At 38.0% G+C, this 17444-nt stretch overlaps 1 protein-coding gene across 2 annotated transcripts in view; it reads left to right on the top strand.

Moving 5' to 3' along the window:
• The first annotated feature begins 732 nt into the window (after positions 1 to 732).
• Positions 733 to 17444, top strand: part of LOC144976621 (protein HtrL-like) — a 46755-nt gene continuing 30043 nt past the window's right edge. The window contains exons 1-3 of one of the 2 annotated variants that reach the window (XM_078920918.1): positions 733 to 882; positions 14138 to 14317; positions 15780 to 16020. In XM_078920918.1, coding sequence (XP_078777044.1) covers positions 858 to 882; positions 14138 to 14317; positions 15780 to 16020 — 446 coding nt within the window. In that variant the 5' untranslated portion in view covers positions 733 to 857. Of the gene's footprint in view, positions 883 to 7886; positions 8147 to 14137; positions 14318 to 15779; positions 16021 to 17444 lie in introns of those variants that run through there. The other variant, XR_013646126.1, reaches the window with a different exon arrangement.

The following is a 17444-nucleotide window of genomic DNA, read 5'->3' as shown; positions in this document are numbered from 1 at the left end:
AGGAATAAGTGTATGTAATTAAAGCAAACGAAATATAGTTCAAAGCTTATTGTTGGTTATTTGACAGAGATATTCCTCTCTAGAACTACTTTCTACAACATGTTGGTTCTCCTCTTACTACTTTTCGTCGAGAAATGGCGAGACGGGAAATGTTCTCGTAACGAGGGAGTATTGACGAAAATAGAACCAAATAGCAGATAGACATAGTTCTGAACTTTAAAATAGTGAAATCATAAATTCAAGCATTATATTATGTATTTTTGTGTACTATAATAGCAAATAAAGTTAATTTTAAAGCTTAATGGTTATTTGCATTTTTCAAAGATGTATTTCATTAAAAAATTTATATTTTATATATTATTTTTCTTTGTGTGTCATGATTAGAATCTTGATAAGGGAATGTTTTCAGCGACAGTGTATTACTATGTATTTTGATGCACTATGTGTTAAAACCTATGTCGGCCAAAGGCTTATATTAGCCTTACTAAATTATTTATGAAACATTTTTTTAATGCCAACTATAAATAAATATTTGTATTGAATTTAACTGAACCACCGCTTTAGCTATTTTTTTTTAGTCGAGAAATAATATAGATAAATTCCCGACAAAACTGATTTCTCGACTGGAAATGTTATCGACGGCCTGTCATCGATGACAAGCTGTTTCGTCTCGAATACCGTCCACCACCATTATATACGTTATCATCCTTCATTCAGTCTGTTAGAGAAAGCGGGATGAAAACTGTTGATCTCTTCGGGCTGAAAAAAAAAAAGTTCAAGAAAAGATCGTTCTCATTCAGGAGTTTACCGTTTACCGCTTTGTAGCTTTTGGTGAGAACTTGTGTTTGCATTGAAAGATGTTGGGTTCCATTCTCAAACGAGGTAATTGTTGTTTTTTTTTGTTTTGTTTGTTTTTGTTTTTTTGTTTTAAAATAATCGTATCGGGATCTTTTTGTTGTTGTTGTCATTGTTGTTGTTGTTGTTGTTGTTGTTGTTGTTGTTGTTGTTGTTTGTTTGTTTGTTTGTTTGTTTGTGTTGGGTGTCATAAACTTAATGTTTTTTAAATTTTATTTTGTTGTTTGTCTTTTGTTTTGTTTTGCTTTTTTCGTTGTTGTTTTTTTTTTTTTTTTTTTTTGCCTTAGTTTTTTAATTTTTTTTTTTTTAATTTTGTTTTGTTTGTTTTTGTTCCTATTTGTGACCCACCGCCTCCAGGCGATACAGCCACTTAGATAACCACGCCTCTCGGACAGGGCAGTCCTCATAATGTAAACAATGGCAGTGATTGGTAAACATAGAGAACTTCACAGGTTTTTATTTTCGATGGCATCTGTCTAAGTAAAATACCCACTGCTCTACCGCTTGATCAATAGAACCAACACAGGAAACTATGTGTAAGCTAAATCGTTTCTCATATGATTGTGAAAATCGTGTGATAACTTGTCACCCATTTGGCAGTATAAAAACAATAACAATGATCAGAGGGAGCGATCGAATTCATTCACCTCGTTGTTTATAGATAGTATGCAGATGACGTCACTCAGGCCTTTGTTATTGTTTTTGCCATCCGCGTTTGTGAGTTGTTCTCACTACACTGTATAGATCGTATGCAGATGACGTCACTCAGGCCTTTGTTATGGTTTTTGCCATCCGCGTTTGTGAGTTGTTCTCACTAAACTGTATTAACCAGACAATAAAAGTTCATAGTTACACAGAGTTTGTGTGTTGGTCCGTTATACTTCCGGATGGCAATGTTGTGAACTCCTTGGCCAATCGCATTCTATCTATTAACCAGACTATAAAAGTTCATGGTTACACAGAGCTTGTGTGTTAGTCCGTTATACTTCCTGATGGCAATGTTATGAGCTTCTGAGCCAAGCGCATACTATCTATAGATAGAATGCGCTTCGCATAGGAGTTCACAACATTGCCATCCGGAAGTATAACGGACCAACACACAAACTCTGTGTAACCATGAACTTTTATAGTCTGGTTAATACAGTTTAGTGAGAACAACTCACAAACGCGGATGGCAAAAACAATAACAAAGGCCTGAGTGACGTCATCTGCATACTATCTATAACGGACCAACACACAAACTCTGTGTAACCATGAACTTTTATAGTCTGGTTAATACAGTTTAGTGATAACAACTCACAAACGCGGATGGCAAAAACAATAACAAAGGCCTGAGTGACGTCATCTGCATACTATCTATAAACAACAAAACCATGCTTGTCCGACCACGTGTGAAGGTGTGTCCCAATTTCCATGTTTTGACTGGTCAAAAAGCTACTGGTTAATACGCTTCAACAGTCATGATGTCACTTCCCTCGTAATGACGTATGGTTACTTAGTAACTGGCTCTAAACTATCGGAACAATGGCGGACGCCCGTATGAAATATTTCTCCGGCGAGCATAAAAGCGTATCCAGAGGAAAAAAAACATAAATTTTATCATGTTTTGACTTTTACACATTCTGATCACAAGGCATATGAAAAGTTCTAGCCAGATTGAAGAATAAAAAGTAATGATTTTCTATGTTTAGAACCAAGATGGCCGCCGTTGCCGGGTGGCGTGACATCAGACTACTGAATCTAATTATTTGGGTGTTAAATAATGGGCTTGCTTGATTTAACATTGTCGTGTTGTGGGCAATATTCTGCGTTGATTTGAGCGTCTTTCCATTACAACAAGTCAAAATTATATGGGTCTTATACGGGTTTTAGTGTCCGGCCTTTTGGTAACGATGGCTTCGCCCGGAGTCTCCATAATGTAGGTAGATCGAAGTTGACGTCCCTCAGGTCTTTGCTATTATTTTTTCGCCGTCCGTTATGAGTAATGGGCATGATCTTTATTACATTTCCATGTGCTCGAGGTCGTAGTAGTGTCGTATGGTCTTCACACCTCCAAGTGTGACTCATTCAGCCATTTGATGTAGTCGTCATCAGCTTTGTGGATAGCGGGATAGCCGCCCTCTATGGATGTTGATGGACAGTGAAGTACCACATGGTCGATGTCCTGATTTGGAGCGTTACAGGCTTGGCATGCTCGAGGTCATTGGTCACATTGCAATGTATGTTCAATATATGCGCTTAGAGCACGTTTAGTGGATATTGCTCATTTCAAAAGTTTAAAAAGTAGTCCTTCAGAGCCATTGGGCCCATGGAGTTGGAGTTTATCCCGATTTCTATAGCCTGAAACGGACAATAGCAATTGCTTGCTATCATTTGTATAGGAGGATGCTAGTCTATCGCAAACTACTTTCCGCCTAATCGAACAGACTCAGCTGTTTTACAGTCAGGCTAAAAGTTTACAAAGGCTACAGTCAGGCTAATAATTTACGAAGGCTACAGTCATGCTATAAGTTAACAAAGGCTACAGTCAGGCTAATAGTTTACGAAGGCTACAGTCAGGCTATACGTATAAGGAGGCTATAGTCAGGCTATATCTTAACAAAGGCTACAGTCATGCTATAAGATTACGAAGGCTACAGTCAGGCTATACGTTTAAGGAGGCTACAGTCAGGCTTTATCTTAACAAAGGCTACAGTCAGGCTATAAGATTACGAAGGCTACAGTCAGGCTATACGTTTAAGGAGGCTACAGTCAAGCTATATCTTAACAAAGGCTACAGTCAGGCCATAAGATTACGAAAGCTACAGTCAGGCTATACGTTTAAGGAGGCTACAGTCAGGCTATATCTTAACAAAGGCTACAGTCAGGCTGTAAGTTAACAAAAGCTACAGACAGGCAAAAAGTTTACGAAGGCTACAGTCAGGCTATACGTTTAAGGAGGCTACAGTCAGGCTAATAGTTTGCGAAGGCTTCAGTCAGGCTAATAGTTTACGAAGGCTACAGTCAGGCTAATAGTTTACGAAGGCTACAGTCAGGCTATACGTTTACGAAGGCTACAGTCAGGCTAATAGTTTACGAAGGCTACAGTCAGGCTAATAGTTTACGAAGGCTACAGTCAGGCTAATAGTTTACGAAGGCTACAGTCAGGCTATACGTTTAAGGAGTCTTTAGTTATCTTAATAAAGGCTGCAGACAAACTATAAGTTAATAAAGACTACACTCAGGCAAAATGTTTCCGAAGACGAAGTTTACGAAGTCGCGACTGCGATCCAATTTTCTTCATCAAAAACAAATTGCTTGAGGCAATATATATATATATATATATATATATATATATATATATATATATATATATATATATATATATATATATATATATATATATATATATATATATATATTATATATATATATATCTGTGATCTTTTTCTTTCAATACTGTTCAGTACTATTTAAAGTATAGATAGTATGCGCTTGGCTGAGAAGCTCATAACATTGCCATCCGGAAGTATAACGGACCAACACACAAAACTGTGTGTATCCATGAACGTTTATAGTCAGGTTAATACAGTTCAGTGAGCATTAATCAAAAACGCGGATGGCAAAAAACAATAACAAAGACCTGAGTGACGTCATCTTCGAACTATCTATATTAACTTTCCATGTGCTCGAGGTCATTGGTCACATTGCAAAATGTGCTCAAAATGACCCACTTAGTGAAACGTGTTCATAGCTTTTTAAATATCTAACATCACGATTGGTCTTTTTATAGATAGTTCGAAGATGACGTCACTCAGGCCTTTGTTATTGTTTTTGCCATCCGCGTTTGTGAGTTGTTCTCACTAAACTGTATTAACCAGACTATAAAAGTTTATGGTTACACAGAGTTTGTGTGTTGGTCCGTTATACTTCCGGATAGCAATGTTGTGAACTCCTTGGCCAAGCGCATTCTATCTATTCAGCTTGACACACGGCTATTTACAACGTTCATAAACAAAGCAGGGTGTTAAGAAATATCCAATCGTTAGACAGCAACAGATCATAATATGACTGATGAACTGATTGAACGAAAACATGAATAAAGATCGCTCCTATTAATGTATGGAAACATTTTAAAGTTTGAGTCGTATTGATTTTAATGCAAACGATGAAACGATCAAATGAATTGTAATCGATTGTATTTTATCTTATTATCAATTTTTTTTACTATTTTTTTTAAATTTTAGATTATTCCAAAGCTGATCAATGGGAGCGATCTATAGTCACCGTTTCGTCCAACCGAGTCATCAATCACATGCTTTGTAGCTGTCCAACGATTGGATATTTCTTAACACATGTAAACACGCTGCTTTGTTGATGAAACTTGTAAATATAGATAGTATGCGCTTGGCTAAGAAGCTCATAACATTGCCATCCGGAAGTATAACGGACCAACACACAAAATTGTGTGTATCCATGAACGTCAGGTTAATACAGTTCAGTGAGTATTACTCATAAACGCGGATGGCAAAAAACAATAACAAAGACATGAGTGACGTCAACTGCATACTATCTATACCTGTGTGTCAGCTGAACACAATGACCAATCGCGATGTAAGATATTTCAAAAGCTGTGAATACTTTTCACTATGTGGGTCATTATGAGCACGCTTTGCAATGTGACCAATGACCTCGAGTACATGGAAAGGAAATATCGATCATGCCCATTCTAATTCTAAGAAAAAAACAGTTTTGTTTTAATCATAGAATTAAACGAATGGGAATACGTACGAAGCCTAAAAAGTGTCCACCAATGAAAGCATTCAGCGCCATTTTGTTGTTGGCTGAGAATGTAGTAATTACTATTCATTCGGTATCTATGTCAACATACGTAACGACACAAGAAAAACAACAAACAATATCAAAATCCACAATAAAATGTTTCAGAACTGTTGCGTTTATTTATGGCACAACGAAGCTGTCAAAAAATGAAGTTAGAGAATGTGTGTAATCATGTATTATAATAACCTGTAATGTGTTTTCCAAACACCACATCATCTACTACTACAACCACCACCACAATATCATCACTAACACTACTACTACAACCACCAGCCCCACATCATTATCACTACCACTACTACTACACCACCACCAGCACATCATCATCACTACCACTACTACAATCACCACAACCACATCGTCATCACTACCACTACTACTGCAACCACCACCACCATATCATCATCATTACCACTACTACCACAACCACCACCACCACTACTACTACAACCACCACCACATCACTACCTCAACTACTACAACCACCACCACAATAGCATCACTACCACTACTACTACAACCACCACAACCACATCGTCATCACGACCACTACTACTACAACCACCACCATATCATTACCATTACCACTACTACTACAACCACCACTACCACCATATCATTACCATTACCACTACTACTACAACCACCACAACCACATCATCATCACTACCACTACTACTACAACCACCACTACATCATCATCACTATCACTACTACTACAACTACAACCACCACCACATTATCATCACTACCACTACTACTACTGCAACCACCACCACCATATCATCATCATTGAAATATTTTTTTTTTTAAATTGAGCTTTATATAGTGCAATATCTACTAAATGTGCTCAAAGCGCTTTACAAGGGGTCCCTGGTCAACATTTAATATGTAGGACGGGACATGACGCCTGTTAGGCGATATTACAATTTTTCGGACATAGACAACTCTGTTAACAGCCAGGTACTCATTTTACACCTGAGTACGGTGAGAGAATGTGAGTAAAGAGCCTTTTCCAAGGACTCAACTATGCGCCTTGCGCGAGGCTCGAACCCAGAACCTTCCGATCCGGAAGCGAGTGTCATACTACTAGACCACATAGCCGCATCATTACCACTACTACTACAAACACCACCACCACATCATCATCACGACCACTACTACTACAACCACCACCACCACCACCATATCATTACCATTACCACTACTACTACAACCACCACCACATCATCATCACTACCACTACTAGTACAACTACAATCATCACCACCACCACATCATCATCACTATTACTACTACAACTACAACCACCACCAACACCACATCACCTCACTAACACTCAGTACTACAATCACTACCATTAGGTTTTGGAGCTTTACTTCATTTGAAATAAGGAAACTTCGGAATTGTATTTGGCATTGTGTTTATATATCATAATATAATTCTAATCAGTTATCTATTTAGAACTAGATACTATACAATATGTATGCCAAATACCACCCCAATTCCCCTTTCTTGTGTGCGGGAATTCCTCTTTCGGCATTGAAATTGAGTGTGAGAGAGTCATCACTACACACATAAACAACAGAAACAATTTAAAAACAAGACTATGACACGCAACCACTCACACACGAGGCTATACTATTTATCCTTTTCTCTATATAGAATAGGACAAGACAAACAATAGCTTGACTCTCGTTACACTTCGCATTGATGTTTGTCGTCTCACGAGTTCAACTCTCGGTCGACCTGTCAATATTCCTTTTTGCCTCGGACGTAATCATTAATAGAATGTTGTGTGGTTTTGACCGTGAAGAAAACCTTAAGAAGTCACATTTATATCATTTTAGAGAGATCGTTTTGAATAATTTTGAGTTAAACGAGCGAGCAGCAACTTGTTTTCATGAACGGCCGATCAGCGCTTGTTTACTATAGTAACGCGATTCCTAGCCAACATCAAAATGGCGGATATTTTTCTCATCGAGGCTGCTGGTTGGTCAGTCAATAAGAGCACCGTACGGTTTCCATTGGGTAAATTCCTTGGTTTTAATACGTCTTGTGCGCGCGCGCGTGTGTTTGTGTGTGTGTCTGTGCTTTTGTGTGTGTGTGGGGGGGGGGGAGGGGGGGGGGGGGAATGAGTGTCAGTTGGTGGTTGAAGAATAGTAAAAATAAAACATAAAATAATAAAATTTCCTTCAATCATCCCATAGGAAATGAGCTTAGCGGAAGAGTAGCGTCCCTTGATTGGACGTCACCCATAGTCTGTGACGTCAGCGGCGGAAAAGATATAAGAGAGAGAACGTCATGTTGGTTGTGTGCATGCGTCTCCTGACCTTGGGGGAGGTGACTTGGCCAAGGTCACACAGCGCAGCGGAGAGAATATTCTATCTATCTCTCTCTCTCTATCTCTCTCTCTCTATCTCTCTCTATCACTCACTCTTCTCTCTCTCTCTCTCTCTCTCTCTCTCTCTCTCTCTCTCTCTCTCTCTTTATATATATATATATATATATATATATATATATATATATATATATATATATATATATATATATATATATATGCCTTCCGATTGCTCCTCGTGCTAATGGAAACAACTCAAATTAAATATTCCCTGGATTGATCGTGAACTCTGGCGTGTCGATCAGTTTTTCTTTTCTTTTTTTTTTTTTTTTTTTTTTTGGGGGGGGGGGTGTCCTTAGGCTGCCAAGCACAACTGAAGTGTACCGCGAAAAAAGATGTGTACTCCTCTTTATATCTTATCGGTGATTTTGGTGACATGGATGTCACGATGACCCAATAGGACGTCCGTATAGATAGTATGCAGATGACGTCACTCAGGCCTTTGTTATTGTTTTTGCCATCCGCGTTTGTGAGCTGTTCTCACTAAACTGTATTAACCAGACTATAAAAGTTCATGGTTACACAGAGTTTGTGTGTTGGTCCGTTATACTTCCGGATGGCAATGTTGTGAACTCCTTGGCCAAGCGCATTCTATATATATATATGTAATGTATTTATGTCTTTATTGTTTTTGTTGTTGACTAAAGAAGTGTTTTGAGTCCGAAACGTTCCGTGTCGGGTATTTTGTTCTTTTTCTTTTCAAGCTGTTATAATCATTTTTGTTTAATACGTTTTATAAAAGATATTTCATTATACAGAGTGTGCCCTCCGTATTGACATAGTCTTGTAGGAATTACACGTAAACAACACAAACTATTGGATCATGCTGTTGGTAAGGTCCATCAACTTCTCTTTACGATTGAAAAAGGGGACAATGAAGATATTTTTAAAAATTGAGCTCTTATATAGAGCAATATCCACTGAACGTGCTCAAAGCGCTTTACAAGGGGTTCCTGGCCAACAGCAACACATAACATGTAGGACAGGACATGACGCCTGTTAGGCGATATTGAATTTTTTATCGGACAGAGACAACGCTGTTAACGACCAGGAACTCATTTTACACCTGAATACGTGGGAGAATGTGAGTAAAGACCCTACATCAAGGACTCAACTATGCGCCGAGCGAGGCTCGAACCAAGGACCTTCCGATCCGAAAGTGAATGTCATACCACAAGACCACATAGCTTTTGTTGATAAAGAGAAACTATTAGCTTTCTTGGTGTTGTATTAAAGACAAAGACACTTATACTTCAAGTATTTCAGTCAGAAAAGTGAGTGGAGCAGGCACGTATGTTGGTAACAACAAGAGATGAAGTGAATAGAAAAGTGCCAGAAGACAATAGAGAATATTTTTTTTTCGGCGGTTGATGGGGTTTGAACCCGCGACCTTATTGGTACGACAACTCCGCCTGGCCAGTGAGAGTGTGACTCTACCGTATGGTACCGGCCAGGCGGAGTTGTCGTACCAATAAGGTCGCGGGTTCAAACCCCATCAACCGCCGAAAATAATTTATTCTCTATTGTCTTCTGGCACTTTTCTATTCAAGTATATCAGTCGTAGCTTCACGGGAAATCATTGCCATCAAGATTAGGTTAGATCTACACACCAAACGTTCATAAAAAAAAACTCACTGATAATGTCGTTTCTAATACTTACGTGTAAACAAACAATAAATTAATCAGAGACAAAGCTGAAACTATTTTATTTTTGTAATGTTTTGATGAAATATATATGGAGTTTATTCTGAAATTCATTCACCAATTTCTCACACAAAACCAGTCACAGAGACAGTAATCGAAAACATAAATAGCAAGATAGAGAGATATATATGACTATATTTTACAGTGAATGACATAATCGGTCGGATGGTGAAAAGGTTTGAACTGAGATATTGTCAAGTTTAGTTAGAAGGTAAATTTTTATCCAAAAATGAATTCTTGTCATAAATGATGAAATCTTCGGGAAATATAAAAGCTTAATTGCACTTCTTAATATTTTTTTTACAGCTAGTCAAGTTGAAAAAGTATGAAATTTGAGAAAAGTTGCTGGATATCTTTCTCATACATCTGACCATAACTTTATGAAAAATCACCCCATTTACTTCAAATAAAGATTAAAATGCTCTGGGGAGCATATTCTTTCAGAAAAAAAAATGTTCACCTTCCGACTGATTATGTCATGCACTGACACAATATCGTAATTACTTTCCCCAAAATGTACTTCCAAAACACCCTACATTGGAAACCCTCGTCATGCATACCATTTATGAAGAAATATGCTTTTGGTTTAGTCTACGGGTTTTAGGAGAACAAGGAGATGAATTGTTACATTCAACGATTTCCAAATTCCAAAAGAGAACACAATCAATGAGAACAGAATCATCTCAATTGGATTCAATAGTCTGATGTCACGCAGCCCGGCAACGGCGGCCATCTTGGTTCTAAACAAAGAAAATCATTACTTATTATTCTTCAAGCTGGCTAGAACTTTTCATATGTCTTGTGATCAGAATGTGTAAAAGTCAAAACATGATCAAATTTATGTGGTTTTTTTTTCCTCTGGATACGCTTTTTTGCTCAACTGAGAAATATTTCATACGGGCGTCCGCCATTGTTCCGATAGTTTAGAGCCAGTGTTGCTAAGTTACATGCGTCATTAGGAAGGAAGTGACGTTACGACTGTTGAATCCTATTAAAATCAATAATAAAAAGTAGCATCCTGCAGGTTTCGCCTGATATTATCATGACACATGTGCTCTCCAACCCTCCCCCCCCCCCTTTTCAGCCAAAATAAAAAAAAGAAAGATAGAGAGAAGTGAAAATTTGATGAATCAAGCAATTTAATACTTTAAAATCTTTAAATATTTGACACGGACATGGGCACGCTTCCTCAAAATACAGAGCAGTAATTCGTAATTTTTTGTAAACATAGATAAATTGCTGAGTTCCTTCTTTTTAAGGAAAATGAATATATTTTAAAATCCTAAAAAAAAAACTTGAGCTTTTATATCGCGCATATCCACTAAACTTGCTCAAACCGCTTTACAAGGGATCCCACGTTAACAGCAACACGTAACACGTGGAACGTGACATGATGACGCCTATTACAATTTTTTTCCCGACAGAGACAACGCTGTTAATGTTAACGGTCAGATACTAATTTTACACCTGAGTACGGTGAGAGCATGAGAGTAAAGAACCTTTTCCACGGACTCAACTATGCGCCGAGCGAGGCTCGAACCCAGGACCTTCCGATCCTTAAGCGAGTTTCATACCACTAGACCACATAGCCGAACAATATATATATTATATATATATATATATATATATATATATATATATATATATATATATATATATATATATATATAATATTATAGTATGTATGATGGCATGCTTACTATCTTCTATAATCTGGAGTTCTAATGAAAGAGGTATTACATTTTGAACCCTCAATATTGAATATTGAATAGGATAGTAAACAAATCAGACTTAATAGTGAAATAGGATCATAGAATTAAAAAGAGTAGGAATAAACATTGCAATAGAACCATGGCCGTCTATAGTTACGTTATGAATAGAGCCTAATTTCTATGAAAATCTTACAAATAATTCAAATAATGAAAAAATGGGGTCGAGATTGATTATTGTTTTTTTGGGGGGAGGGAGGAGGGGATTTCTTTGTGTGTTTGTCTTTCTTGCTTTGTCTGGCACCTTTCATTCACACGTGTTCAGATCTTTATAATAAAACCCAAATTCCTGACATGGCGGTTTTTGCAAAAGAAAAAATCCCAGATTTTGCAAGCTAAAAACAGCAAAATTTGAAGAAGAAAAAATGTGCAAAAAATTGCAAAGATTTGCGATTAATTTTCCTAAAAACCCATACTTCATCTCGTCAAAGGTGTGCGGTTCGATGTGCAAACACGAGCGATCGTGTTCATCGTTCCGCACACCTGCTTTCAGTCGAAACCACAATAGCTAGGCCAATGGAACCTTTCTACCACATTGTGTACTTTATAAATAAGATATTTAAATACTAATTATTAAGCAGATGGCACGGAGGAAGTTAAAAAAAACCCTTCCTCCGTGTATCTGCATGCATCATCCCAGGGAAGAAGGAAAGTTGATACTCGTCGATCTCGTGATTTCAGGAAAGTAACTTTGGGGTTTAATGGAGCAAAATATAAGCTGCCACTTTTTTTTACCGTCTCAAGAAGCAAGAAGGAATATCGGTTGAGGCAATTAAATACTGTAATTGCGTAATTCAGGTATTTCATGCATTGAAAAAAATTTCCGAAAATTTAGATCCTCAAAAAGTGTGCGAATAGAAAATAGAACTATAGACACCTACTGGGTAATGTAAATGTTACTGCTCGAAACTCGAAGAAATAAATGACAATGTGAAATTGAATGTAAGCTTCAATCTAATATAGGGAATGAGAATTGGCGGAAGAGTAGCGTCCCTTGATTGGACGCCACCCATAGTCTGTGACGTCATCGGCGGAAAAGTTATTAGAGAGAGAACGTCATGTTGGTTGTGCGCATGCGTCTCTCGTCCATTATCTCATTCGTCAGTAGTGTTTCATTCATCCTGTTTTGTTGTTAAACAGGAAACCCAAAACGTCCATTTTATCTGTTTTCGTATATTAGATTGAAGCTTACATTCAATTTCACATTATTATTTATATCAACACCTACCTTCACTGACGAAATTAATATTAACCGAGTACATTACAATAGAACCCAAATTCAATGAACCGTGGAGGGAAACAAAATCGTGCAAAGAATTCAAACAATTAAAACGACAGGCGTTTCGTGAAAATTCGATATAGATAGATCTAGTATGCGCTTGGTGAAGAAGCTTACAACATTGCCATTCGGAAGTATAACGGACCAACACATAAAACTGTGTGTCACCTTGTGTCTGGTTAATAATACAGTTTAGTGAGAATTACTCATAAACGCGGATGGGAAGAAAAACAACAAAGATCTGAGTGACGTCAACTGCGGTCTATCTATACTTGCCTTCACTGACGTAAAATATTTAACCGAGTTTATATGACGTCATCATAATTTGTGATCACTTAAGATAACAAACAGCAATGTTCTCGAAGGTCTTTGTGTTGCGTTAATGAGAATAAAGACCTTCCACGATGAGCCCATCCCTTGTCACAAATCTCTGTCAGTTGATCAAATTCTACAAGACTGGAAATTAGCCAATGTAATAGGATTCAATAGTCTGATGTCACGTCCGCCCATCAACGAGCAGCTTGGTTCTAAACAAAGAAAATCGACTCTTTTATTCTTCATGCTGGCTAGAACTTGTTAACATGAAATGTGATCAGGATGTATAAAAGTCAAAATGATCAGATTTATAATGTTTTTCTCCTCTGGATACTCTTTTATGCTCTTCGGAGAAGAATTTCATAAGGGCGTCCGCCATTGTTCCGATAGTTTAGAACCAGTTACTAAGTGACTATGCGTCGTTACGAGGGAAGTGACGTCACGACTGTTGAAGCCAATTACCATTTGGTTGGCTGGCTGAGAAAACCCGGAAAGATGCTCAAATTTTTTATGTATACAGTGGTGTAGACCACATCTTTCTGATCATTTACCACTTTAATTTTTTTTCTATGTCTATTAGAAACCAAGTTATTAATTTTTTTCGGAATATATTTTGTTGCTATGGGAAACACTTTATCTTCGATTTTGGTTCATATCTCAAATCAAAGCTTGCTGCATTTTCCTGGGTTTTCTCAGCCATCCTCAAATTTATAAAGAAAAATGATAAAAACGAATCTCAATATCACAGCCTTATTACTTTAATGTGTACTTTGTGAAAAGATATGGAATCCATTCTCAAAGTGTTTATTTCAACGTGTTTTGTTGACCAAGGGGAAAACCGAAACGTCCACATTATCTGCATTTGTTAGTTAAATGAAGCTTCCATTCCATTTGACTATTATTGTATAATATTTTTTCTAACTTCAAACAGCAACAATTGGGTTTTGAGCCCGAAATGTTCCGTTATTGGTATGTCTATTTATTTCCCCACAGAGGAAGGCAGTCGGATGTGTCGTATGACGTACACAAGACACAAGGCCGTCATTGGAGGACTGACTCTAGTACTGATGATCTATCTAAGTCTCTATGGGAATCTGGGGTATCCGGCCATGGTGAGGAAGGCTATGGACTCCCTTATGGTGATGGAATGGGACGGGTTTGGCCTAGAAAGAGGTGAGAGGAAGACGGTAGCTTGATTCGTAATTATCAACATTTATATAGGGCATTTCATAGATTGAATGGAGTCCCTCATGGTGTTGGAGTGGGACGGGTTTGGCCTAGAAAGAAGTGAGAGTAAGAATATTTATATAGCGCATTTCCTTAGATTGAATGGACTCCCTCATGGTGATGGAGTGGGACAGGTTTGGTCTAGAAAGAGGTGAGAGTAAGAACATTTATATAGCGCATTTCATAGATTGAATGGACTCCCTCATGGTGATGGAATCGGACGGGTTTGGTCTAGAAAGAGGTGAGAGTAAGACGGTAGCTTAATTATTCATAAATATCAACATTTGTATAGTGCATTTCATAGATTGAGAGGACTCCCACATGGTGATGGAATGGGACGGGTTTGGCCTAGAGAGAGGTGAGAGTTCGACGACAGCCTAATTCATAAATATCAACATTTGTATAGCGCATTTCATAGATTGAATGGACTCCCTCATGGCGTTGGAGTGGGACGGGTTTGGCCTAGAGAGAGGTGAGAGTAAGATGGTAGCTTAATTATTCATAAATATCAACATTTGTATAGCGCATTTCATAGATTGAATGGACTCCCTTATGGTGATGGAATGGGACGGGTTTGGCCTAGAAAGAGGTGAGAGTAAGAACATTTATATAGCGCATTTCATAGATTGAATGGACTCCCTCATGGTGATGGAATGGGACGGGTTTGGCCTAGAGAGAGGTGAGAGTTCGACGACAGCCTAATTCATAAATATCAACATTTGTATAGCGCATTTCATAGATTGAATGGACTCCCTCATGGCGTTGGAGTGGGACGGGTTTGGCCTAGAGAGAGGTGAGAGTAAGATGGTAGCTTAATTATTCATAAATATCAACATTTGTATAGCGCATTTCATAGATTGAATGGACTCCCTTATGGTGATGGAATGGGACGGGTTTGGCCTAGAAAGAGGTGAGAGTAAGAACATTTATATAGCGCATTTCATAGATTGAATGGACTCCCTCATGGTGATGGAGTGGGACAGGTTTGGCCTAGAAAGAGGTGAGAGTAAGACGGTAGCTTGATTATTCATAAATATCAACATTTATAATATAGAGCATTTCCGTAGATTGATGGGACTCCCTTATGGTGATGGAATGGGACGGGTTTGATATAGAGAGAAGTGAGATTAAGACGGTAGCTTAATTATTCATAAATATCAACATTTATATAGCGCATTTCCGTAGATTGAATGGACTCCCTCATGGTAATGGAATGGGACGGGTTTGGTCTAGAAAGAGGTGAGAGTAAGACGGTAGCTTAAATATTCATTAATATCAATATAGCGCATTTCCGATTACTATCATCATCATCATTATCATAACCACCATCATCATCATCATCAACAACAACAACAACAACAACAACAACAACAACAACAACATCTTTACATTCCCAAACTCCTTTCAGGGGTGTACAACTTCACCGTGGTGACGGCCATGTTGGATATCGGAAGAGGTCAGTGGGGAGGCGGCCAAAGGAGGTCGTACAACAAGTACCTCCTCTACATGCAGCGTATGCTTCGTCTGGACGTCAACCTTGTCGTCTTCATCGACCCCAAGGGACGCCCCTTTGTAGAATGGATGAGGAGGGGGAGAGAAGCCAGGACCAAAATCATAGAGTTTAATCACACCCAAGTTCCCTATTACAAGTAAGCAGGACAGGGTTTCCACATGGCCATTGTAAAAATTTTTTTTTAATTGAGCTTTTATATAGCGCAATAACCACTAAACGTGCTCAAAGCGCTTTACAAGGGGTCCCTGGTCAACAGCAACATTTAACATGAAGGACGGGACATAACGCCTGTTAGGCGATATTACAATTTTTTCGGACAAAGACAACGCTGTTAACGGTCAGGTACTCATTTTACACCTGAGTACGGTGAGAGAATGTGAGTAAAGAGCCTTTTTCAAGGACTCAACTATGCGCCGAGTACGAGGCTCGAACCCAGGACCTTCCGATCCGAAAGCGAGTGTCATGCCACTAGACCACATAGTCCACAGAGTATGATACTCGCTTTCAAATCGGAAGGTCCTGGGTTCGAGCCTCGCTCGGCACATAGTTGAGTCCTCTTTACTCACATTCTCTCACCATACTCAGGTGTAAAATGAGTACCTGACCGTTTACAGCATTGTCTCTGTAGGGGAAAAACATTGTATTATCGCCTAACAGGCGTCATGTCTCGTTCTACATGTTACGTGTTGCTGTTGGTCAGGGAGCATTTGTAAAGCGTTTTGAGTAAGTTTAGTGGATATTACGCTATATAAAAGCTTTTTAAAAAAAAATTATTTATGCTATAGATAGTGTAGACTTGGCTGAAAGATGCTGTTCTTCACTGTAGAAAAGGTTATGTGTAGTTAAAATACAACTCATCTTTCCATCCCAAATTCAGACCTGCCAACTCGAAATGTTAAAAAATTCGCAGTTTTCAGGGGGAAGAAAAAAAAAGAAGTTACTATAATTAACTTGACAAACATCTGATCCCTATTTGTTCCCAGTTCTCCTTTGTCTTACTTTCTCTTGGGTGCTTTAATTGTAATTCTACAACTTTTTACTATCCCATTTTCTTCCTATTTACAGGCGCTGATATAACCTAAATGTGTTGCAAGCGCCGTAAAACCCTTGCAAACAAAAACAATAACTTGACAAGATAATAGTTAACCTTTAACAGTATAAAATTATGTGCCTTCAAAACCCTGATTAGATGCTTTGTTTTCTTTTTAACACATTATATTGAATCAATTTTTTTAAAAATTTCTGCTGTTGAAGCCGAAAATTTCGTATTTTTACGAATTTTTCCGTAGTATCCAGGCTGGTCTGGAAATTGAATCAGATTGAGTTTTTAAAGAGGAATTTGTACTACATTGAGTTTTTAAAGAGGAATTTGTACTACATTGAGTTTTTAAAGAGGAATTTGTACTACATTGAGTTTTTAAAGAGGAATTTGTACTACATATTAACATGTACCCAGGCTTTATGGACACTGTAGTATAGGGAATGAGATTAGCGAAAGAGTAGCGTCCCTTGATTGGACGTCACCAGCGGAGAAGTTATTAGAGAGAGAACGTCAATATG

This window comes from Berghia stephanieae, chromosome 7 (genome assembly GCF_034508935.2).
Source record: "Berghia stephanieae isolate SIO BIC M18660-M18661 chromosome 7, UCSD_Bste_1.3, whole genome shotgun sequence".
NCBI classification, from domain to species: Eukaryota; Metazoa; Mollusca; class Gastropoda; order Nudibranchia; family Aeolidiidae; genus Berghia; species Berghia stephanieae.
This window is presented reverse-complemented; position numbering and strand designations above follow the sequence as displayed.